We start from the raw sequence: 26796 nt of genomic DNA on the forward strand, positions 1-26796 counted from the left end.
CCAGTGTCGTCAGGATGAGCAAGAGTAGTCTTGAGGAATGGGCGGGTAGGAGGCAGGCCTGGTGCCATAGCATCTTATGGGCCTCCCCTACCTGTAAGTCCACTGCTGGGGTGCAGTAAAATCCCAGTTAGTCTGAGGCTGGAGCACAGAATGAGTGGCAGTGTATAGCTGAGAGGACCAGGTGTGTTCTGCATTAATACCCACACACGGCTCCAGTCAATGATCTGCTTATCAAATAGAATTTATAGTGCAGAACCAAGGTCTTCAACCCAACTGGTCTCTGCAGCTGTTTCAGTTCTACACAATCCTCTTCCCACTCCTCTCAGCATCGTCTTCCAATTTCATCTCCATCCTGGATTTATCTAGCTTCCTCTTAAATGCATTTCTGCTGATTGCCACAGTGAATGGTTGAGTCAATGATTTCCACATCCTAACCACTCTCTGAGAAAAGATGTTTCTTCTGAGTTCTTTCCTGGATTTATTAAAGATTCTCTTCTATTTGTGACCTCTAGTTTTAGTCCCTTTTCTATGTTTACCCCATTAAATGCTTTCATCATTTTCAAAGAGCTCCATTAGCTTACACCTCTGCAGTCTTCCTCTCTGAGCCATGCGGTCATGCAGCAATCCAAAGCTCCCGTGCACAAGTCAGCCCCTTTAAATTACTATGCATGTGTGCCACTGCAAAAATGTTTAAAGGGGCCATGCACTTAATTGCCCACACAGTCCTAAAAGGTATTAAATGGTATGTTGTGCTTTGGTCCAAAGAACCCCAAGACTTTTCAATTTTTCCTAACGATTACAACTTCAGTTTCAACATCATCTCAGTAAGTCTTGCTTCCTCCATCTGCGGTGCCTCCACATCCTTCCTGTAGCAGAGACAGGAACCGTGCATGGTATTCCATAAGCGTGGTCAGCTGTTTTTGTAGAAATGTATCCAACGTGCAATTTTGTCATGTCAATGCAATTCTTAGATGGGAGAGGTGGTGAAACTGCTGACAGTTCTGACCAATGCAGCAGTCTCGTGCTTGATACAAGTGTGGGACAAAGTGTTTGTTGATAATGCCATTCTGGACTAGAAGCCAAAAGCAGGGGAATAACTTTTACTGCCCCCCAGCAGTGGCATCACTATTGTGCCTGTTACTTTGCAGCAGATGGCATAGTTCTGCAGTTGGTTCTCTGCCAGTCTAGAGGCTGCAGAAACAATCAGGGTTGGTGTGCTAGTGCTCACAGACACAGAGGTGGGCAGTCTGGCTCTGATGCGTGCTGATCTCCCTGGCACATCCTTCGCGTATCTTGTATCATTCAGCCATGAAATATCATACCAGGACTGTCCCAGAACAAACCTTGATCGCTGCGCTTGACTTGCTGATTGCTGAGGAAACCTGCCTTGCCACTCTCGGCTGTTGTGTAAAGTTATATTACAAGAGCTTGTCTCTTCAGCTCTTCTGATTCTACTGCAGTCTTATAAATGTGTTGATTACAGCCAGCTTTCTAACAAATTACAGACAGTATTTAGCTATTTTAGATTTGTGTCTTCTGTTCTAATAAAAATATCAAACTCAAATAAATATAAAAATGACAAAAAAACCAAAAGCACAGAATGAAGCAGGCCATTAAAGTATCAAAAAAAAATTCATAATGTCTCTCCCCCCACCTCCCCCGTAGGAGCTATGTCATGCACAGAGTCTCAGGCTCAATTCAAATGGCCAAAAGAATTCTGTCTTATACAGACAGAAAATTATCCCATGCTTCATTTAACTACATTCTATTATTTAAATGAATGTCCTGCACTATCAGTCAACCATGCATGGAACGTAGAAATAGAGTCAATCTAATGTTGGATCACCAGTCCTGACGATTATTACAGCCGTATTATATTCCTTACCAATCAAGGAATACGTCAGTCTTTTTCTGAGTCACAGAATGTCTATGTCGGGACATATCAAACTGCTTTCACAGTTGCAGTCTCGGTTGACTGCACGTACTCATGGTGAAGCAACAGAAGTCAATGGAAGAGAGATGAAGAAAGGTGGGCGGAGGTTGAAGTGGAGCTTATACACTGGCTGTAAAATTCTATATAAAAGTGTTCTGCCAAGCCAAGAGAATTAGAGTGTATGTCATGTAAGTTGATACACATGCGTAATTATCTCAAAAGGCCCAACAGGGATATGTTTTGCACCACCAATAATTGGAATGATTACCTAATGGACTGAACCTGAAATTAGGGATTGTCTCCTGATTTAGTAGGCGAGCACAGTGTGGTACTTAGCAACACAGATGAGGAAGCTCACAGGTTTAGTGAGATCTGTACAGCACTTTCAGTATGAAGTATGTAGCAGAGTACGTGACAGCCAGTTCATTATTTTTGCAGTACAAGCACTGTTACAGGCAACCAGTTTTCCCACCAAGTCTCAGAAACAGAAAACCAGAGAATCAACCAGTCTTTATGCGCTAAAAACCTCTGACCTTGTCGCGACTGAGATTCTCCAGTGCCACTGCAGTGAAGGGAGTTTTAGCTGAGTGCCAAATTCTCCACTCACAGTGGCAGAGCAAACAAAATTCTACTCATGGTGTTTAGTTGAGGGGAGACAATTCTTCAACTGGTGACCAGGGGATCTTTTCTCCTCAACAATGAGTCATGGCCTTACTTTGGACATCTCCTCTGCGAGATTCCACTTCTGACAGTACAGCATTCCTTCAACACTGCTCTGAACTGCAAGTCTGGATGATACATTCAAGTTGCTAATACTTGAGTCCACAACCTGCTGGCTCAGAATGCTCCAGTAGAGGTGCTGTTCTGTGTTAGTTGATACAGGTTGGGACAGCATTGCGAGTGTTACTTAACTAAGGCTAAAGAATAGAACAAGAACAAAAATGAACCAAGGTTCTCATTTGCGATGCAGAGGAAGAGGGAAAAAATGATGCAGATATACAATTTTTTTTGTTTTACTTGCAAGGTGTCAAACCATTCTTTATTTTTATTTTGTTAGTATATTTATATGAAGACATGAATTTCTGGCTTGCAAGTACCTTAAATAAAAAGCATCTTATGCTTAAAGCTAGCATTTTGAAAGGAATTTTACAAAACAAAAATATAAAAAACATACTTTCTTTGGGTAGAAAAGTTAGTTAAGAAAAATGGAGTGCTGTAATTTAGATTCTCTAGCATTGCAGTAAATACAACAACACAAGGGCCATTTTTGGTTAGTTTACATTCAATACTGTTCAATTATTTCACAAACTCAAAGAAGGAATGACAAGGAAGAGACATCCTTTCTGCACAGATGCAAACTCATTGGTTTAGAAAGTAGGGCCAACTTCCATTATTTAGTTAGAGAATATTACTCAGGGTGCATTGTTGGCAGGGTTAATGAATATAAGATCCTGCTGAAAATCCTATCATAGCATTAGTTTTAACCCACTTAAAATAAATGGACCAACACCTATGTTGCAAATGACAAGGGAATATCACAGGAATGGGTGAAGTGTTTATTCCCCATTGTCAGTACTGGTTTCTTGGTTAATGTGTAGGGACTACACATAGTACAATTAACATCTCCTTTAATCTTTGTCAAGCATATTCAAGCTGCAAATGTAAGGACAGGTTAGCTGCTATCTTGGCTCTAAATCTAAGTTAGTGCAATCTTAGGTCTGAATCTAGCTGTACCAGAAAATGTTGATGCATTACATCAACCAGTGATGGAAATACCATCGTCAAAATAAAATGAGCCAGGTGTTTCCGTAAAAATAACAGTATTTGAATGACACACCATTATTAGTATGCAAATTATCCAGCAACTTGTGGCAAGAAAAGTATTTCTTGTGCATGTCAAATCGCCTCTAGTTTCTAGCCAATTTGTGCTGCTCTGCAGTTAACCTCACAACATTTTGCATTTAAATCTCCCTGTGATTTTTACCAAGTTGTGGCATTTGCACATTAAATGTCCATGAAATTAAGTCTAGTAATTAACAACACGAGGATCATTTTGATGTGATAATTATTCATGATCACCAATCAACCTCTCTGGCCCAGAAAGTAAACCATTATAAGTATGGTTCTTATTCCTTCAGCTTGTGAAGTGTTCTCAGCAGTATTAAATATGTCAAATTTTAATTAATTTTCCTTCCTCTTTTTTTCAATCTCTCAATCCATTATTATGTTTTCCTCTCGCTTTATTTTACTTTCTGTGTCTGAACTAACGTTGAATTCACCCATCTTCTCCATTCCTTCTTTGTTTATTTCTCAATACTTCAGTTTCATTGGTCAAGGAGATAGATACTTTGGCCTGTTGTTCACCAAGCTTCCAGATGCCCTGTTGCCTTCGCTATGTTGTCAGCCAGCATGTCAGGCAACATCTTTTAAAACCTAAACACGCACAAATATGTCTAACAGATTATGAAGCACATTTCCATGCTCCAGCAAAGCCTGGGCCTGTCCTCACAGCCTCTTTCATGGTGTTTCCATGGCACAGTAGAACAAGCTCTGAAAAAAATTGCCTCCAAATATACTCTCTTGACACAACTCAAATTGTATTTGTTGAATAGGTAAATGGTTTGGTAATTATTGTGAATGGTCTTATTTAGGCACCAGTTGCAACCCGTTTTGGTTTAGTGGAGAAAGTTTAGAATATGCATAGAAGTTCTGTAGCTCAGCATGCATTCTAGAAAGCACCCTGCTGGAGATTTTTTTTACAATGACAAGGGGACAGGATCTTTGATCTACCATAACTTTTCAGCAGTAGCAAAGCCAGTTAAAATGGTTGTGACAAAACAGGAGCAAATCTAAGCAAATGTCCTACATTTGAAAGTTGCACCCAGGCTAGGAACTGGTGAAAATCAATTTAACTTGGGTCACATCTTTCAGACTTTCTTCATTCCTTTTCCCATCAGACATGCAAAAACAGTCATAACCATTTTCGGTTTTACTTCAACTAAGTCCTCTGGAAGAGCATAGACTCGAGTTCCAATTTTTCTTGACATCGAAATGGCATACCTGGAGAAAAACAAAAGAATCAAATGTACTTGGATCGGGCACAAGTTTTTTAATAAAAGCAATCTCATTGTTCCAGTTATATGAATAAACATGTTGTGCAGCTGCACTAGCTTAAATATTGCTGGCAGATTTGCGACAGTTCTTGTGGCCTGAATGGTAGTTTGGGACTGCTGCAGAAACTTAATAACTAATGCTGAATAAGAAAGCAAGTTGTGTTATTGTAGATTTCTACAATCTAGGGCAGCACAATGGTTAGCGCTGCTGCCAGGGACCTCAGTTCAATTCCTAGTTTGAGTCACCGTGTGCAGAGTCTGCGTGTTCTCCCCCTTGTCTACGTGGCTTTCCTCCAGGTGTTCCGGTTTCCTTCCACAATCCGAAAGACATGCTGGTTAGATGCACTTAGATGCTAAATTCTCCACTAGTGTATCTTAACAGTGCCCAAGTGTGGCGGCTAAGGGATTCCTGCCTTGTTATGATTAGGGCTTTGGGCATCAAACAACACTCTGAATTTAGATAGCATTGTCAATGCTAGAATGTTAGAATTTACTGAATTAAAATGATCCAAGGTTATTCACAGGAACGTAATCAGTCCAAAACTGACATAAAACCGTAAAGAAAGCTATAAGGACAGGTGACCAAAGGTTTGATCAAGGAGCAGGTTTGAAGGAGCAGAGAGAGATAGGCAGGCTTGCAGGGGGATTCCCAGGATTTCAGGCTGTGGCAATGAAGGAACTGGGAATGCTCAAGAGGCTAGACCTTTACAGATGTTCAGGATGAACACATCACGGGTGGGATCCGAGCCCACTCTCCGCAAAGATCTGGCAAAACCCAGAAATCGCAAATCTCGCCAGCGAGATCACAATATCCTATTTCCACTGCCCCTTGCCAGTGATGTAATGAGTGTGAACCTGATTTTAATACATTTAAAAACATTAACATATTAACCACCCCTCTCACCATATATTGAGCCCGAGGTGCATTTTCAAACCTCGCTGACAGGATGTCACGTCGACACATTTAACAACAGATTCACCCAGATGGGAGCCTGCTGTGGGGATTCCTCTGAGGGAGAGGGACATGTGCCCAGGCAATGCCCTGGCACATGTTGGCATTGTCAATTTGGCGCCATGCCCATGCCAACCCGTGCCAGGGGCAGACCTGACTGGAAGTCTCATGGGAGAGGGGGGATTCAGTTATCTCTTGCAGTGAGGCGATGTGGGAGCTGGGGATGCCAGCGGCAATGTTGTTTGTGGGGGGAGGGGAGTGCTGCCATTGATGGTCTGGGGGGATAGGCGCCCTGTTTCTCTGGAGAAAAACGTGCCATTTTTCTCGGCAGAACCGACAGCTTGCTAAATCCTGATAAGATCATGTTTAAACAATTTTAAGTGCATTTGGTTCCTTTACTTGCAATTTTGAAGGAAAGCAAAAGTAAAGTTTATTCATTAATCACAAGTAAGGCTTACATTAACACTGCAATGCAGTTACTGTGAAATTCCCCTACTTGCCACAGTCTGGCGTTTGTTCGGGTCAATGCACCCAATCAGCAATTTTGCAGAATATGGGAGGAAACCAGAGCACCCGGAGGAAACCCACACGGACACAGGGATAACATGCAAACCTCACATAGACAGTGACCCAAGCTGGGAATCGAACCTGGGTCCCTGGCAGTGTGAAGCAGCAGTGCTAACCACTGTGATACCATACCACCCCAGGACATGTATATAGGTTTTAAAGATGTGTTTTTGAAAAGAAAAGGGATTGAGGGGTTTGACAAGAAGGCAGCTAGATGGAATTGTGATAATTCAAAACACGCACACTTTCTGGGCCTCATCATGCTCAAAATGATGATATTATTACACATGCCAAAGTACATCAAATTCTGTTGTATTTTGTGTAAACTACATTAAAACCATTAATTGTAAGAATATAGGATCAAGGGTGAGCTATTCAGCCTCTCAAGCCAGTTCCACCATTCAGTTAGATAATTGCTGATCTGTTCCTCAGCTCCATAATCTGTGTTAGTTCTGTATCTTTTGATACCCAATTCTGATGAGGTTGTCAATAGGACTCTCCACAACTGAAGTATCACATTCTTATGTTTGAATTCTAGCACTTTATTCATTTATATATGTCCATTTGTAACTTCTTGCTCCATCTCAACAACTGACTGTGCCTGATCGGTGTCATTTGCGAACTTGGAGGTACTCCCTTTGTTTCTTCATTGAGTTCAATGATGTAAATGGGGAAAAGCCGAGGCTCTAGTACAGACACTGGGAGAACATCACTCGTCACAATCTACCAAATGGATGATGTCCATCCCATCTGCAAAGGCACGTATGCAGAGACACGGGAGTACCACCATCTGGACATTTCCCCTCCAAGCAACTCACCATCCTGACTTGGAAATGCATTGCTGTTCCTTGTTGTTGGGCAGGGAGGCAGTGAAGAAGTGAAGATCATCAGGAATTGGGGTGATGGATTAATGAGATTTGGAGCACACTAAAGTACAGGCAGTAAAGTTTTGGATGAACACAGCCCGAAGTGAGGTCAAATTCCATTCACAGTTATATCCTGGAACTCTAATCAGTTTGTGTAAAGGAAATTGGTTTTGCTCCTGCTTTAAGCAACAAGGCTAGAATTACATAGAATTGGCAGCACAGAAGTAGACCATTCAGCCCAACAGGGTTATGATAGTGCTCACACTATTAACATACCCTTCTTTTCCTTTCTCCCAATTATATAGCTTTCCTTAAAAGGGTGCTTCCAGCATATAGACTACTCACTTGGCATTTTGAAGTTTCTCTTCGTCAGTCAGATCTCCAGTCTTCACAAGGTCATATCTGATTGATGCAGGCTGAATAGCATCGATTAGATCCAGTACTGGTATACTTGTGCTAATTTCTTTGTCCTGTATATTGAATAACATATTGGATGGCATGCATCAGACAACGTTCTGAACAAACAACACCCTTGCAGGCTTGGTGGTCACACACAGGCAATGAGTAACAATCCCAGACACAGGGACTCTGCTATCTCAGACAACTCACAGCTAGGAAAGAGGCCAGCTGAACTCGCTGGCCTTTCATGCTGCTGGGATCTTCCAGTCCTGCCAGCAGTTTCATGGCGACGAGGAGTGCATTCAACAGGAAATCCCTTTGGACAGCGACAGGACCAGAAGATCCCACTGTCAGCCAATGGAGGACCACCTCTGCCACCACGAAACACGTGGCACAGTGTGCGGAAAATCCCACCCTGGGTTAATGGATTTCAGACTTGGGCTGCACACCCTATACAGGTAGATCTGGGATGTCAGCTTCAAATAATATCCAGATAATTATCTAACTTCTTCCTTACAAGAAATCACTGCAATCATTTGTCCCACTTAATCTGATTTCCAGAATTACACGTGTTCGCGGGACAAAATGAAACAAAGGCTGTAAACGGTGGTATCACAAGTCTTGGATTGGGTACTTTCACTGTCAGTCGTACCTAGGAACCACACTGAATTGATTTTACACAGATTTGTGTGAGATAATAATACTCCATTCGTTTCATTTTACTGGAGATATAATCCTGCTTTTACTGGAGATGCATGTATGGTGGAATTCTCCCATCTCAACCGCAGCAGGTTTGGTTACGTGCAGGTGTAGAAAATCTGGCAAAAGAGCCAAAAAGTCAGAAACCCGCTGGCATAAAATTAGGTTGCAACTCTCCCAAAGGCGAGTTAATGGGCGGGCCAGTCATCTTGCTGGCAGGTGGCACAAACAGTATTTGGATCTCATGAATGCTCATTAAAACAGCTGCCTGCTGGTGTCCCTTCAGGCCTTTCAATCCTGTGCCACACCAGCAGGAAAGCATGTCAGCGTTAAACCCGATTGCTAAAGAGTGGCATGCACAAGGCGGCACTCAGGGGTGAATGCCATTGTGCTGCACTGTTCATTACTCTGCCAGGCAGACCCATTCCTGCCTCCATCTCCATGCTGAGCTGGTCTCCATGGACCCTTGGGCCCTCCTGCGTTACCATCTCCTGTTCAGTACTGTGCCTGGCGTTGAGGGATACAGGGGTGACCTGGTGAAGATGGGTGAGCTGGAGAGAGTGATACGAGTCTGCTGGACTGATGTTTAAATATGGTGCCAGGACCTTTGAATCTGTCAGCTGGGGACAGGGAGATGAAAAATCAACTACCAGTCTGCCAGGAAAGTCAAAGGGGAACTGAACCATGTATAAGTAAGGAAGTTTCAAGCACACCATCTGGCGCAGGATCCCACCATTCTGGTTGGAGGCAGCCACCTCAAATGCACTTAGTCTCAACAATGGGATACCTAGTTTCAGTCATGGGTCCTGTTTGTCAATATTTGTACAACAATTTGGTGGACTCTATTAAGTAAGTAGACTTTTGCTGTCAAGACTCTTTAAATAGGCCCCTTTGTAGTTCATATTCACTGTCAAAATAGGCTGTTTGCTGACTAAATAGACTCTGCTTTGTGTCCCACCTCATCTCTCACTCACAGACACTGTGCCAGCCAGTAAACGGTCAGACCATTAAACAAAACTCATGAGTAGGGGGGCTGGCTGTGAAACTAAAGCTGACCTCTGTAATAGTAAGGAAATGTCAGCACAGTTACTGTATGATTGTTTGATGGGAAGATCAGAGTATTAGGTATGTATAAGTGGTACACATAAAACAAGACACATTTGTACGCTCTTTCATTTCTAACTATAATTTAGGCTGGTGAGTTTGACATCGGTGGTAGGGAAATTAATGGAAAAAGTAAGGGGTAGGATGTATGAGCATTTGGAGCGTTGCGGTCTGATTGGGGATACGCAACATGGCTTTGTTAGAGGGAGGTCTTGCCTTATGAATCTGTTGGAATTCTTTGAGGAGGTGACAAAAACGGTTGACGATGGTAGAGCCGTTGATGTCATCTATATGGATTTCAGTAAGGCGTTTGACAAAGTCCCTCATGGTAGGCTGGTAGAAAAGGTTAAGGCGCATGGGATACGAGGTCAGGTAGCTAGGTGGATTGGGAACTGGCTGGGAAATAGGAGACAGAGGGTAGTTGTGGAGGGGACTTTGTCCGGCTGGAGGCCAGTGACCAGTAGTGTGCCGCAGGGCTCAGTACTGGGACCTCTCCTCTTTGTAGTCTACATAAATGACTTGGAAGAGAGTGTAGGTGGTGTGATCAGCAAGTTTGCTGATGACACCAAGATGGCAGGGTTGGCGGGTACTGAAGTGGATTGTGAGGTGATACAACAGGATATAGATAGGTTGGTGCATTGGGCAGATAGGTGGCAGATGGAATTTAATCCTGACAAATGCGAGGTGATGCATTTTGGTAGGAATAATGTAGAGAGGAGCTATGTGATTAAAGGTAGACAAATTAGGAGTATAGAAACACAGAGGGACCTGGGAGTGCAGGTTCACAAATCCATGAAGGTTGCGACACAAGTGGAGAATGTTGTCAGGAAGGCTTATGGAATGCTAGCCTTTATAGGAAGGGGTATAGAGTTTAAAAGCTGCCGTCTAATGCTTCAGTTGTATAGAACGTTGGTTAGACCGCATTTGGAGTACTGCGTCCAGTTCTGGTCACCTTACTACCGGAAGGCCGTGGAGTCTCTGGAAAGGGTGCAGAGGTGGTTTACCAGGATGTTGCCTGGCATGGGGGGACTGGGTTACGAGGAGAGGTTGAAGAAACTGGGACTATTCTCCTTGGAAAGACGGAGATTGAGAGGGGACATGATAGAAGTATATAAGATACTGAAGGGAATAGACAGAGTCAATAGTGAGAGACTGCTCCCTAGATTGGTTACAAATACAAGAGGACATGATTTAAGGGTGAGGGGGGAGAGGTATAATTTGGATATGAGAGGAAGGTTCTTTACGCAGAGAGTTGTGGGGGTATGGAACACGCTACCGAGTAGGGTGGTGGAGGCGGGAACGTTGGACTCGTTTAAGGTTCAGTTAGATAGGCACATGAGTGAAACGAGGATGGAGGGTTATGGTAGGGGCTATTAATTAAGGGTTAGAACCTCGGGAGACACCGGAAAGGCAGGCTTGTGATTAACGTTTTTGTCTTTTTATTCCGCAGGTGGAGGTCCACCTCGTTGTCAAACGAGGGGCATGCACACGGTGGGTCGTGCGTGGGCTGCTCTTGGAGGTTCCGGGAGTGGCCTAGTACTTTGTGTCGGTGTGTGTGCTTGATCCTGGACCGGTAGACGGGCGCCGCAACAGCTCGGTGACTAGCACTGCTAGCTGTGCAGATACATGGATTTGGGCCTGTGTCTGTGGGAGTTTGTGCATTCTCCCTGTGGTTGCGTGGGTTTCCTCCGGGCGCTCCGGTTTCCTCCCACACCCCAAAGATGTGCTCTTAGGCTGATTGGTTTTACCAAATTGACACTATTCTCCCCTGAATCTGGCTAAGTCAGGGGTTCTATTTGTAGATACGCAGGGTAGAATAGGTGTAGGGTGATGCGGCGGCGTGGGCTTGTTGGGCCGAAGGGCCTGTTTCCCGTGCTGGGTTGTTCTTTGTTGTTCTCTTTGTATAATTTATAGCTTTTCTGTGCAGTAGATGAGGGGAATCCTTTTTGGGTAAGCAAGTGTAGGTAGTCTTAAATATAAAAAGAATCTCTCTTCAAGCAATGCCACAGGAGATCAACAAGTAAAACAGCAGGAAAGTAATTACCTTGAAACTTGTAACAGAGGAACTTTTTCCTGAGTCCGATAAAGTCTGATTAACCCAGTTTATAATGATATCATCATTAACCTTTTCTCCATCACCAATATCCTCCAGCATGTTCAATGTATACCTAGGAGCAACGAAAACAGTATTACTTTGATCTGTGAGAAGAGACATCATTGCTGCCATCAGTGCAGTGTCAGGAGTTGAAAGAGTAGTGCCTGGACTATAGTATTATAGAATCCTTACAGTACAGCCTATTGAGTCTGTGGCGACCACAATTCTACCCAGGCTGTATTCCCATAACCCCATAAATTTACCTTGCTAATCCCCCGACACTAAGGGGCAATTTAGCTGGCCAATCATCCTAATCCACATATCTTTGGAGGAAAGAGGAGCACCCGGAGGAAACCCACGCAGACCCGGACAGAACATGCAAACACCACACAGACAGTGAACTGAAACCAGGTCCCTGGTGCTGTGAGGCAGCAGTGTTAACCACTGTGCCACCATGCCACCCAAAAAACAATGGCACCCAACATTGGGCCTAAAACCATGACCCTGAAATTAAGAGTCTCATGCTCTCCCAACTGAGCTCACCGGGCAGAAGGAAGCCATTCAGCCCATCGAGCCTGCACCGATTGGTCCACGCCCTATCTCCGTAAATCCACATATTTTCCTGCTGGTTCCCCTGACATTAAGGAACAACTTAGCATGGTCAATACACTTAATCCACACATCTTTGGACTGTGGGAGTATTGCTGGAAATACTTTTAATTTTAAATACATTTGATGAAAATCACTTAAATTTATAGAGATTTACAGCATGGAAACAGGCCCTTTGGCCCAATCAAAGTAAACCATGAAAAAAAGTATTTTCTTGAGTGGGGATGCATCACCTGAGAAGGAAGTGGAAGCAGATTCAATAGTTCCTGACTCCACAGCAAGTCTCCCTCAAGATTTACAGAGTGACAGACCTCACCTGTTTCACACAGGCTTCAGCCACCCAGCCACCTCACTGAAGATCTCAAACTCGGAAATTCAAAATTGAAACAGGCATTTGAAGAGGAAAGATTTGCAGGGATGTAGGGATAAAGCAAGGTAAGTGAAACTAATTAAATGGGCTGGATTCTGCTGAGCAAACCTGCTGCCAGTGCTGTGCCAGGTATAGTGAACCATACATCCCACCGACTGACTGATAAAATCAAGCACCATGCTCCTCTGGCTGTGCCCAAGTTTGCAAAACCCAAAACAAAACATCTGCTGTTAAATTGATTTGATTGGGTAGCACTTGCTGAACAATCCTAAATAACAGCTACACTAACAACCAATTGAAGATAATCAGTTGCGCTTTTGGAATGACTTATTTTCACTTGCTAGAAGCGACATACGTTCATAGGCAGAGATCTGTTCTCTGTTAACAAAAGGAACATGTTCAAGCCTTGCATCTTTTCTGAATTACCTGGAAGCTTCAGGAGACATATAATTCCCTGTTGTTTTCTTCATGGCAACACCTCGTCCAGTCAGAGCCAATTTGCCAAGCAATCTGCACTCTTGGGGGAAATCCTGACCTCCCAGCCATGCATTTCTCGACAGTGGGAGGTGGTTTGCTGGCGGTGGGATTCTCTGGTCCCGCCGTTGTCAGTGGGAGTCCCCATTGATGTCAATCCCCCCTCGCCCCACTGCCGCAAAACCCACAAGAGGGGGTGCACTGCCAGCAGGACCAGAGAATCCCACCAGCGTGAATCGGCCATGAAAATTCCCCTCTTTTCTCCTTTAGTATGAATTATTATGCTTATTTAAAATTTGGCATTCTTGCCTTTGTTCTGATGAGTGCAAAACATGAAGTTTCAGCAACATGTCCCTTTTCAGCAATATTCAAACTAGAGATTATTTAATGTTCAAATGTATAAGGTAGAAACCGGCAAGATTATAACAAGCTGTCCATATTTCTAACATTCGTCAGATAGACCTCATTTAGTGCCATCAATGTCTAGTTTTTAATCAATCTTACCTCCTCATTAACTGCCACATCAAGGCTAAAGTTGGCATGTGTTTGCCCTCATTCAGATCTTGACCTGCAATCCCAACGAGTGAAAACTTGGCTTTGTTCTTTCCCAGTTCAACTGCATAGTTACAGTTTTCCAGCTTTTGGGTAAGACGACAAAATAAAATACATAAATATATATTATCCTGGCTACTTTATAAAATGATTTCAAACAAAAAAACTATATATGTATTGGACAAAGGCTTTTCACTAACTGAAGCCATGACTGGTTACGACTCACACAAAAGGAAATCCTAGCCTTCGGAAAATTACAGCAATCTTGTTATCACTAAAGATACATGGATGCCCCTTATAACTGCAGAAATTCTGAGGAAATGCACAAAGACCACTATACATTTAAGGACTGAATCACTCCAAAACTGAAGGGATGAGCAAAATATGCTGCCACTTCTAATGGGGGAAATCAAAATCACCTTTCTGTTCAAGGACAGTGGAGAGAAGAGAGATCAGGGTAGTTTTAAATTAAACCCCCATATATATCCATAACATTAACAACTCTAATTTATCTCATAACCAGTAACATATAAAAATAATAATGACCATTTAGTTCAACTCAAAGTGATCTAGATACCTGCTGGCTCTAGGAGTACAGTTTCATATGGCCTCGGTTTCAATCCCAGTCTCATTTGTCATTTGTGCTCATTTCAATTCAATGAGCAAATCTCACCAGCAATATAGAATATTGTTAATGGCATAATTCACCAGAAAAAAACCTATTCAAAAAATGAAAAACTGATTCGCGGTCTTGAACTCAATCCCTGACATCTCTTCTCCTCCAAGATGCTGTGGATTGAGCTTCATCATTCTGTACTGCACAGTTCAGAGATGTCAACCTGCTGAGGTGGGTGGGTGTTGCTCACCAATGATCATCACCCATGCCCATCCCTTCACTCCCCACTTCTCACAACTCCCAATTTCTCATGACAACCTACTGTTGGGTATCAAGTTGGCTGTCCAGTCACCTCCCTGGTGGCATTGGTGTATGTAGAGGCCTCGAATTTGTTCTCTCAGCATCATCATGCCAGAAGACTCCACAAATGGAGCTACATTTAACAGGAGGCGCTGGCCTAGCGGTATTAATGCTCGACTATTAATCCAGAAACTCAGCTAATCTTCTGGGGAACCAGATTCGAAACCCACCATGGCAGATGGTGGAATTTGAATACAATAAAATAAATCTGGAATTAAGGATCTACTGATGACCATGAAACCATTGCCAATTGTCAGAATAAGCCATCTGGTTCATTAATGTCCTTTAGGAAAGGAAATCTGCCATCCTTATCTAGTCAGGCCTGCATGTAAATCACAGATGTGGTTGACTCTCAACTGCCCTCAGGCAACTAGGAATGGGTAATAAGTGCAGGCCAACCAGTAACGCCCATGTCCCATGAATGAATGGAAAAAAAGATACAGTAGGCAATTCTGGAGCCCCATTCTAATACACTGTCATCTGGGTTAATTTTGGATCATGTTGAGGAGTCCTTTTTTTTAAACAACATTTAACAAACTTACGGATTATTTTTCAGAATTAAATGAGAATTAGAAAATACAAAATGATACAAAGGCTGGTGGAAGTTGATTAATTACTAACCTTTAAAAGGGAATTAGATATGTACTTGAAAAGCAAAAAGAAAAATGACAAGGCGAATGGGAAAGAGCAGTGTTAATTGAGTGGGCCTTTCCAAAGAGCTGGCACAGGGACGGTAATAAAAATGGCCCCCCCTGTGCTGTAGGACTATGAATTTCTAAATTCTTTCTTTAAAGAGTGGTTCACATTTGCAGTTCTTAGGCACAGGCAGCAAAAGCAGATTTCATCAATCCTTTTAAAAGGGAACTAAGTAGTTGCTCAAAAAAGGAGAGATATAAAGAATAGAGAATAAGCCTGAGAGTGGGATTAGATTAACTGATTCAAGTGGGGTAAGGGACAGTATAGACTTGATAGGCTGAATGGTCTATTTCTGTGCTGATTTGATATTCCTCATATAGTGTTGGAAAAGAAAAAGCACACTCACCAACTATAAGTAGGTTGTAGATCTGGAGGGAAATCTGATCTTGTGATAAAACTTTGGGAGAATTAGTTTCCTAAAATTTTTGTTGATAGGTGAGAGGATAGGAACAGTGACTGCCTGTCATTCATTGTTCAAGAAATCAATTAGAATGCCATAAAAATATATCCCATTTCAAACAAGTTGTGGAATACTGAGTGAGTCATCAGGCAACCCCAAAGTGTACACTTTCAAGGATGGCTGGACAGGAGTTCACCCAGAGCTCATACATCTAGAACCATTGGACCAAGAAACCTCTGCCATAGATTTTGGGTGACTGGCTGACATTGCAATTATATAGATTGGCAGTCAAGTATTCTAAATTTTAATTCAGTATTCAGCTCCAAGGACTGGGACTGGACAACAGAATGCCTCATCATCATTTCGCAGGGAAACCAAAAAACCCTACAAGGTTATAACCTTTTCTTTAGTTACAAATATATTCCAATTTTCACCCATTCTCCAGTTCCCAGCATTGCATTCCTGTTTTTATTTCATTGAGGATTTGTTTTGTCTGTTCTGTGATTTGGAACTGTATTTTGACCAAAGTCTTTTAGCGTGGCACACTACTGGAGTCATTATTACGGCCATTCAGTCCATTGAGTCCATGCCAACTCTTTGTAGAGCAATCCAGTCAGTCTCATGCCCCCTCTTGAACACTGCAGCTGCGTGGGTTTTTTTCCTTCAAGAGCCTTTCCACAGCTATGGGTTTTGCAATAGCAGACATTTTTCATACTTGTCTATTTTTGATCATCCAAAGTGCTCTAATTCCTATTTTAAAGAGTAGCAAGTATCTAAAGCCTCTTGGTGTACATGAAGGAATCTCAGAATTACAAAAGGAGCATGGGCAGAGACCCTTGAGGATCTCAGATGACCACAATTTACAGCAAGCCATTAAGTGGTCAGAATATTAGAATTTTGTTGACATGATTGCAGTCGGTCTACACAAAAGCTCTGCTATATCTTGCCAGAGATTAGAATCTTTCATTCAAAACTCACTTTCTTCATGTTAGCGCCCAGTTTAGGATAAGGTGGTTTGTTCACGCGACTCCAGTCCACTGGAACCTTGATCTTTTCATACAGCTGCAGAATCACCAAGGCATCCTCCAGATCACTGCAACAGAATGGTTTATGGAGTATTAAATCATTTCCACAGTATGGTATGAGAAAAATATGATCAAATAGCAAACTGTGTGTTCAGAACAGCTCAGGTTGGTGTGCAGGCCTGGATCTGGGTCCAATCAGAATATGTAACTGTATATTCAGGTCCAGAGACCGGAGCAAGTTTTAAAAACAGGGAATAGGTGAAATTCAAAGATTGATTGCCATTTCAAAGAGTAAAAGCCACATTAACCTGATATAGGAGCAATAGTTGGGATCACAGAAACAACAAGCCAAAGCACACAGCGTTCTTCTAATAATTCCAAAACTGGCAAATGGGCTGCCAATAATTATGTTTTGTTTTAATAAATAGTAAACCCAAGAGCAAAGAAATACGTGCAACTTTCAAAATATCCAAACGGCGTCCTGCCTTTTATAAACCTAGACTGGCTGTTTGGTGGATTGACCTTCCAGCCAACATTTTAATCTGCAACATTTTACATGGATTCAGGATATAGGGAAGATATCACAGAATCCCCACAGTGGAGAAGGAGGCCATTCAGCCCATTGAGCCTGCACCGAGTCTCCAATATAGCATCTTATTCAAGCCCACCACCACCGCATAGTGTAATCCCATGTATTTACCCCACTATTCCCCGTAACCTGCACATCCTGGATACTTAAGGGGCACTTTAGCCTGGCCAATCCACCTAACCTACACATCTTGCACAGATTCAGGAAGAACATGCAAACTCCACACAGACAATCATCTAGGCTGGAACTGAACCCAGGTCCTTGGCGCTGTGAGGCAGCAGTGCTAGCCACTGTGCCACTGTACTGCTCAACATCTATTCACCATTTGCCCCAACATTCATCAATAGGTTAACAGTATTTTTGGATTAATAATTTAAGAGTCTGCCATTGTAAATCAGTACTGTTTATTTTATAATTAAGAACATAAGAAATAGGAGCAGGAGTAGGCCATCTAGCCCTTCGAGCCTGCCCCACCATTCAATAAGATCATGGCTGATCTGTCGTGGCTCAGTTCCACATTCCGGCCCTCTCCCCATAACCCTTAATCCCCTCTCTTATCAAAAACCCATCAACCCGCGTCTTAAAAATATTTAGCGAGGCAGCCTCCACCACTTCAACAGGCAGAGAATTCCAGAGATTCATCACCCTTTGAGTGAAGAAGTTCCTCCTCAACTCCGTTCTAAACCGCCCCCCCTTTATCTTGAGGCTGTGCCCCCTAGTCTTACTATCCTTTCTGAGCGGGAAGAGTCTCTCCACCTCCATCCTATCCATCCTATTCATCATCTTATACGTCTCAATGACATCTCCCCTCATTCTTCTAAACTCTAACGAGTACAAGCCTAGTTTATTCAGCCTCTCCTCATAGCTCAACCCCCTCAACTCCGGTATCAGCCTAGTAAACCTCCTCTGTACTCCCTCCAAGGCCAAAATATCCTTGCGTAAGTATTAAGCATATATCCTAAAATCTAATTCATATACTAACTGCAAATGTTCAACAGTTGTGACTGTGGAGAAGGAGAATTTGGTTCAAACAGCATGTTGGTACCATCTAATGGTGATACAACAGAAGTACAGTCTCATAAGGCAACTACAAATTGCTTCCGCCTCAGTTGTAAATAGTACAATCACGTAAGGATTTCTTGATTTACTTATGTTGCAAACAGCATTAATATTAAATGCAATTTACTTAATGTGCTGTTAGTAGTCAGAGATTAATGATCCACACAGGACATTCATAACCTTCATGAATTTCAATGGAAAAACCACTATTCAGCCAGTAACTGATTTTGAGCTGTTCACTGTGGCTGGGTGGTAGCTCAGAAGGTTCTCGGTTCAAGTTCCTGTGTAGTGTTAGAAACATATAATCCAGGCATTGTTGGGAGTGTTGTCTCTGAGATGAGGTGTTGGAGGATGTATGGCACTAATTCAAAGAAGAGTAAGGGAGTTCTCCCCTGTATCCCAACCAGTATTTATGCCTCAACCAATGTAACAAAGAACAGTTTATCTGGTCATTATCACATTGCTGGTTGTGGGAGCTAGTTGACGGCTGCGGTTTCTATACTGTGGCAGTGCAATCAATTTCAAAATTATTGCTGGAACAACTCAACAGCTCAAAGGCAAATCAAATGGGGGTCATTTACATGCCATGGGACTAGGTGTGAGGGGCCACAGGAGTGGGGCAGGGGGTGCAGTGGCGGTTCAGAGGTGGAGAAAGAGGGGGACAATATGGGTGCAGAGGGGATATCCACATCATGCGTACTGTCCAGAGCCATCCCTTCTGTTGACTTGCACAGAGCTTTGTTGTCAAGTATTTGCTGCTATAGTTTATGGAAGACTGAGCTGATGCAGTTAATCTGGAGTTGGATCTCCTCGTCAGTGTTGGTCTTTTCAGAGAGAAAGCTGCCAAGGTGTGAAATGTGTCTCAGTGTTCCCAGAATGGAAGATGCTGCAATTGGTTGTATAGTGATACTTGCAAAATATTAAAGCGTAGATAGCTTATTCACATGTGACTGAGCTGGACTGCTAAAACATTGTTCTTGTGATTGATGCATGTGCCTCAGTGTTCACAGTAAAAAGTCTGACAACACCAGGTTTTAGTCCAACCTATTTATTTGATAATATACTCACAAGCTTTCGAGGGACACCCTCTTCGTCAGGTGAATGGAGAGTTCTGGCCTCAGACAGAGCATATAAAGCACAGACAGTTTAGAGATTACTGATTAGAATGCGAATCTTTACACCTAACCTGCTGTTCAACACACGACAGCGCAGAGTCGCTGAACAGAGACTGATAGCCAAGTTCCGCACACATGAGGACGGTCTCAACAGGGATCTTGGGTTCATGTCGCACTATCTGTAACCCCCGTGACTTGCCTGGGTTTGCAAAACCTCACTTACTGTACTGTCTGGAGACAATACACATCTCTTTAAACTGTGATCAGTGCTCCTTCCACTCACATTATCAGCCACTTCAGGTCTTGAACAGCAGGTTAGGTGTAAGGATTCGCATTCTAATCAGTAATCTCTAAACTGTCTGTGCTTTATATGCTCTGTCTGAGGCCAGAACTCTCCATTCACCTGATGAAGAGGGTGTCCCTCGAAAGCTTGTGAGTATATTATCAAATAAATAGGTTGGACTAAAACCTGGTGTTGTCAGACTTTTTACTGTGTTTACGCCAGTCCAACGCCGGCATACCCACCTCAGTGTTCACCCAGAGGTTAGTGTTCTGCCAGATTGGCACTGCAGAATGGAGCAGTTTTACCTGGGTATAACTTGGGATTATTCTTTCAGTGACCTCACCTGTACAAATGATTCACACGAGGAGTCACACCCAGTGAATTCATCCAATTTCTGAATGTTCTTTCCTCTCTCGTTTCACCTGCAAGTTTAGAAAAATTATCAATTTGCTTGAATGATTCACAGAAAATTGTCAAAAGAGGCAGGCAGTATAATTAATTCCTGAATCACATAAACGTATCAGCCACAATCATAAGGTCAGAATTAAAGAAAGACAATGGATAAAGGACTGTCTATGAATTTTGTCCATACGACCAGGCAGTTGATGTGGTTCCACATAAGATATTAGCAAAGGTCAATGCACATGGAATTGATGATAATCTTGTGGTTGGGGAGATTGAAGATAAGAGTGTAAGGGTTCCATTTTGACTGTATAACATCATAAGAAAATAGGAGTAGGCCTCGAGCCTGCTCCGCCATTCATTACAGTCATGCTGATTAGCAGAGATGTGACAAGTGTTGTTCCCTGGGTATTGAGGGCATATTTCACCACAATTATTAATCAACTGGATGAAAGAAATTGTATTGTCTTTCAAATTTATTAACAAGGAACTACAAAGGAACATAGACCAAACGAGTGAGAAATAACCATGGCAGACAGAATCAAGTCACATCTTAACCAAGTGAAATGAACTGCGTTAACTCAAGTCTGTCTTTATATCAGTAACCACCACCATCATCGATGCCCCTCCGCCACCTCCCGCTTCTCACAGCTCCCCATTTCTCGTGACATCCTCAGATTGTATATTTTCAGAGTTTTTAATATTCTTGCCATTGAATATATTTAAGAAGAAAATAGATAGATTTCTAGACACAACAGGTGTCAACTGGGATGGGGTGGGTGTGTGAGTGTTGTGTTGAGACAAAGAATCAACCATCCCAGAAGGAAAAAACAAACAGCTCAGAGCATTATTTTTATTTCCCTGTTTTACTCTTTTCCTTCTGGATGATAACATTGAATGATAGAGGAAGCTTGAGGGGTTCCTCCTATTTTCCATGTTTCTGTGTTTCCTAAACTGGGAATGCAGAACACTCCATCGGTAACCAAGATGGTTTTTGTGGGCTATATTTAAATCAATTTACCAGAACAAATTTTGAAAAATTGCATTCCTTTGTGCAATGACCCTCTCTTGGTTGCTGAATTAGCACATGATTAAATTTACCCATCGCCATAATTGCAGTGAAGAGCCTCACCCAAGATGAGCAGAGGTGACTGCAGCATGCAGTGCCGGTTCTCGGGTATTTACCTGAGATTCGGGTTTGTCTGGCATCAATGGGCTATAACTTGCACCAGAGGAGGAGTAGATATTTATTAACGGGAGCTCAGACTCAATTAATAATTTTGCTAGTAGGGCAGAGGGGTTTTATACACTCAGACACATTTTAATATTCTCAAAAGCTTACCCTCTAGGAGGCTCCAGTCAATGTCCTGGTTCTCGGGTTTCCGAAGTGCTGGATACTTGTTGAAAAGATTCGCGACAAAGGCCAAGTTTAGCTTGGGGTTTCCACGAACGACATCTGTTGCTGTGACAAACTGTCTGCAGCCAAGCTTGTCAGCCTGCTGAAGCATTGACTCTGCCCGTTTCAGGTCGTCATTTTCCTGCATGAGTAATTGAAATATTTGTGATTTACCATCAAATGTGGTCAAAACATAAAATCAGGCTAAAATCTTTTAATATTCTCTCATACACCCAATATAAGGCAAATAGAGATCTCATTGAGACGTATAAGATGATGAATGGGATGGATAGGATAGAGGTGGAGAGACTCTTCCCGCTCAAAAAAGACAGTAGGACTAGGGGGCACAGCCTCAAGATAAAGGGGGGCGGTTTAGAACGGAGTTGAGGAGGAACTTCTTCACTCAAAGGGTGGTGAATCTCTGGAATTCTCTGCCTGTTGAAGTGGTGGAGGCTGCCTCGCTAAATATTTTTAAGACGCGGGTTGATGGGTCTTTGATAAGCAAGGGGATTAAGGGATATGGGGAGAGGGCGGGAAGGTGGAACTGAGCCACGACAGATCAGCCATGATCTTATTGAATGGCGGGGCAGGCTCGAAGGGCCAGATGGCCTACTCCTGCTCCTATTTCTTATGTTCTTATGTTCTTACAGCCTCAGCATCCAGCAATTCCAGCCCCCACAAATCATCCCCTCACACAGGTGGTATCTGCCCTGAATTATGAAGCATGGTGACGCTACACAACTGGATTTCTGTAAGGGATCTCCTGCCATCACATTGTTGTTCCTCTGACATTTCTGCAGATCTTCCGCCAAAGTTCGGCTGACAATTTGTTTTATTTGTGGGACATGGGTGTCGCTGGCTGGCCAACATTTATTGCCCATCCCTAGTTGCCTGAAGGCAGTTGAGAGTCAACCACGTTGCTGTGGTTCTGGAGTCACATGTAGGCCAGGCCAGGTAAGGACATTGGTGAACCAGATTGCTTTTTTCAGCAATTGACAATGGTTTCATGGTCAAAAATATTTAATTTTTTTTATTGAATTCAAATTCCACCATCTGCTGTGGCAGGATTCAAACCCGACTCAACATTAGCTGAGTTTCTGGAATAATAGTTTAGCGATAATACCACTAGGCCATTGCCTTCACCTCAACGTCCCCCAGCAGAAATTCAACACCCTGGTTCAGTCTTAACCTTACTTGATGCAGTCGGTAATTCATTTAAATATTTAAAAAATAACAAAAACAGGAGCTTCTAATCAGAACTGTTAACCCATGTTACACTCAAGAATTAACCCATTTACGACTGTTACACTATTTCTGTTATAACTTGCAACCATACCCATTAACCAATTGTTGCATGGATAAATTAAACCTTAGCCAGTGTTATGCAGGGAAAGTTGAACTCATTAATCAGTGTGTTATACAGAGAAATTAAATTCCTGTGAACTTCTAATCAATTAACCCATTAACTAATGCACAGGAACTAAACTCATTTAGTCAGTAAGATGATTTGAAATGAGTTAACTAGTACATTATTTTGAAAATGTCCAAGCCTTAACCAGTTTGTTATACAGAGAATGTTAAAGCTTTAACCAGTGTCGTATACAGGGAATATTAAACACTTAACCAGTGTATCAGATAAGCTATGTCAAAACAGTTAACCAGTGAGTTAAATTTCCTGTTAACCTTTATTTCTTCCTCTTTTTACAGTTGGAAGCAATCTTTGAGCAAACTAAATGTCATTTTTACTACTTTAGAGAAGTGTGACATGACGAAATGCATTGTACAGATAGGTCATGGGAAGTTTAAGTACTTACATTAATACCAGACATATCAACTGGAATTGGAGGTTGACCCTCTTCTTCACCTTTTGGTGCAATTTGATTGAGGAGGTGGAAGTAAGCTTTCGAATCCTGCGGAATTGATGAAGATGGTATGAGACTGGTGCGTTCGTTATAAAAATAGGTAAATCACACTGAGGGAATGCTGCTATTATTTAAGACTTCTCATTTATTCTGAAAGGCTAAATTTCACATGCAATAAGATACAGGATAAATGGAATCAAATACATTATCACTTGGCACATTAAACCCACCTTAATCCAATACACTAAAAACAGTTGAACAGATACCTTCATCAAGTTACAGAAGTCAGTCAGCTTTTGAGTTCACCCATATGACAACAGTCCAGAAATACGAGACATCCAGGGGGGCAGCATTAAGAATTCAAACAGACAAAGAGTAGAGGAAAGTAAAACGGGACAGGATTTAGCATTCAAGGGAGACACATCGAGGGGAAAGCATTCAAGGGACCATCACTGCAAGCTACAGAACAACAGTAAAGACGCGGTAAATATGTTCCATTTATGTTGTCATCGCTTTTGGTGATGCAGAGAATTTATACTTTAATGAAGCTTTAGAAGGTATGGCGGCATGGTAATGATACTGAACTAATATTCTCATGAATACAAGTTCCACCGTGGAATTTGAAATCCTTTTTCCATCGAAGGTTAGTGTCAGTAAAGTTGAACATGAAGCTGCCAAGAGTCAGCAAACCTCAACTGGTTCACCAATCCTCGAGGAAAGGGAATCTTATCCGGAATTACCTATATATATCTAGTCCCACACGGATGTAGCTGATCTTTTTGTGAAGTGGGTGTTGTATTAAATTGCTTTCAGGGGTTCGAGAAGAGGGTCCATCATGACCTTCTCAGGGCAACTAGGGATAGGCACTGAAAACTGGTCTTGCCAGTGATACCCACATCCCAAAGATGAATAGCGAGAAACAACTTTAGCTTTCTGGTCTTTAATGACTACTTTTTTGTAACAATTCCCTTTAATTTATTGACATTCTTCTCCTATTTTAATTGGATGTTCAACTTAAAAAGAAAATTATATACTGGTCAAAGGTGAACTTGTCTTGCTGGTGGTAATCTCGCTTCTTGAGTCAAAAGCTATGGGTTCAGACTCCACACTATTATTGCCGTATCTAATAACCTGTGCACTTTGCAACCTATCAGAACAAGTTTATGCAATAATACAAGGAAAAATAAGGTTTGTGGAAAGTCCATTCAGCTCATGAAAGCTCAATGCTCTCAATTCTTCCACCTCAGCATCTAACTGTTTTAGGTACATGCTTAATTATTTAGTCTTTATGACATATTGCTAGCAGTGAATTCTGGGCATTCACTGAGTGAAGAGGATGTTCCTGACGTCTGTTTTACAGTGACGCATCACTTCTCTCTGTGCATGTACAATGGTCAGGGGCAAATTCTACATCTCCTGGAGTGGAGCCTCACTCGACAGCAGGACTGCTTGCAGACTGGATAATTAGGCACCGAGGCCAATTTGTAATCTCTTGATTCCCCATTGATTAAAACGGGGAGTAGTGAATCAGAGGTAGTACTCCATCTCCATGATCGATTCAGTCGTCAACACTCCCTTTGAACAAGGCTCCACACTTGGAGTTCTAACATATCATTTACTCCATAGTACCACATCTGGGAAATCATTTTAACAGTAACATTAGGGTTGGTCAATTGTATATGTACCTTGGACAATTTCACACAACATTTAGAGGGAAGACATTAGGGAACTATAGGTAGTAGTAGGGTTTACAGTGATCAGACTTACTTCAGTTTCTTCAGTTGATGACTAGTTTAAAAAAAATAGGAAATATATTACTTTTACAGACATTGTCCACAAAAGTCCACTCATGAATCTTTGTGGCACTCTGATGCTTCAGTGTGGTTATACCACAGAATGGGGGATTGAGGGAATACATCATCTTTCATAGGCCCTTTTGTCCATAGGAAATCAGGCCTTAACTGATCTCAAGTCCATGACAGGTCTGGAATGCACTGCAATGAAGTGTGGTGGAGGCAGGTTCAATTGAGTCATTCAAGAGGTCATTAGATGATTATTTGAATACAAACATTGTACAGGGGTACGGGATGAAGGCACTAAGTTATGATGCTCGTTTTATGATGCAAAATGGTCTCCTTCTGCACCATAACAATTCTATGAGGTCATCTTGAAAAGATAACACGAAATGTTACATGTGAACCAACATCATAAAAAAGATGATTTGGTCAATCACTCTCTGTGATGCTTTATACAGATTCTCTATCATGTTTGCCTGCATTACAAAATAATTCATTGGCTGTAAATGTTTTGGGATGTATCTGAGGATGTGAAAGCTGCTCTACATATGCAAGAATTTAGAAGAAAATGTTACATAAAAGTAGAAGGCAATCGAATTGTTTCTTTCAAGAACTGTTAGATTACCATTACAAAGGTTCAGGATGAGTTTCCCTTTTGCAACTAGTGGCAGCACCAAGTGTTCAAAAGATTTGGTAAGTACAGGCGAAGTGCAGAGTAAAAGCTATCCTATTCTTCCCAGCATTGTGACTTATTACTAATGAATTGAAGAATAAGCAAGCACTATGTACTGATGGTAAATGTCCTACACCAATCAGCCTCTATCAGAACATAGGGACAAGAATAGGCCATTTACCCCCTTGAGCCTCCTCTGCCACTCGGCTACATTAGGGCTGACCTTTTACCTCAATCTCATTTTCCCGTACTATTTCCACATCTGTTGATGTCTTTAATAACTAGAAATCTATCAATCTCTGTCTTGAACTTACTCAACGGGGCAAATTTTCCCATCCCATCTGTCACAGGAATTGTGGCGGGCAAGGTGCAGACCATGGAAAGGTCACTGACCTTAGGCAGGATTTTCCGGTTTTGGGGAGAGCACAGCCAGAAAATTCCCCTCCCGATGGCTGAGTCTCCACAACCCTGCTTCTAGATTCCCCAGCCAATGGAAACATCCTTCCTGTATCTACACTGTCAAGTCTTTTAAGAATTTGTAAGATTCAATTAGATCACCTCTCATTCTTCTTAACCCTACAGAATATCCTGTCTCCTCTATCTTTCTTCGTAGGACAATCCCACCACCTCAGAGATTAGTCTGGTAAATATTTCTTGCACTTCCTCTGGAAAGGATACCACAATTGCACACAGTACTCTTGGTATAATCTCATCAAAGTTCTTCAGTTATAGTAAGACACGTTAATTCTTGTACTCTACTCATCTTGCAAGAGGCTAAACAAAGACTGCCC

The 26796-nt window shown here is 42.2% G+C and overlaps 1 protein-coding gene across 5 annotated transcripts in view; it reads right to left on the bottom strand.

The window, feature by feature from the left end:
* Positions 1–2935: 2935 nt before the first annotated feature.
* The window catches only part of LOC145353434 (plastin-2-like), a 67038-nt gene continuing 43177 nt past the window's right edge, over positions 2936–26796 (bottom strand). For 3 of the 5 annotated variants that reach the window (XM_080204203.1, XM_080204202.1, XM_080204204.1), the window contains exons 9-18: positions 25304–25324; positions 23803–23829; positions 23489–23584; positions 21621–21816; positions 20220–20298; positions 16784–16898; positions 13686–13819; positions 11678–11801; positions 7777–7901; positions 2936–4993 (exon numbers count right to left, since the gene is read on the bottom strand). In XM_080204203.1, the coding sequence (XP_080060329.1) occupies positions 4861–4993; positions 7777–7901; positions 11678–11801; positions 13686–13819; positions 16784–16898; positions 20220–20298; positions 21621–21816; positions 23489–23584; positions 23803–23829; positions 25304–25324 (1050 nt within the window). In that variant the 3' untranslated portion in view covers positions 2936–4860. The remainder of the gene's footprint in view (positions 4994–7776; positions 7902–11677; positions 11802–13685; positions 13820–16783; positions 16899–20219; positions 20299–21620; positions 21817–23488; positions 23585–23802; positions 23830–25303; positions 25325–26796) is intronic. The other 2 variants (XM_080204205.1, XM_080204206.1) reach the window with 2 other exon arrangements.

Source organism: Carcharhinus amblyrhynchos, chromosome 15, assembly GCF_965287045.1.
Source record: "Carcharhinus amblyrhynchos chromosome 15, sCarAmb.v2.hapA, whole genome shotgun sequence".
NCBI classification, from domain to species: Eukaryota; Metazoa; Chordata; class Chondrichthyes; order Carcharhiniformes; family Carcharhinidae; genus Carcharhinus; species Carcharhinus amblyrhynchos.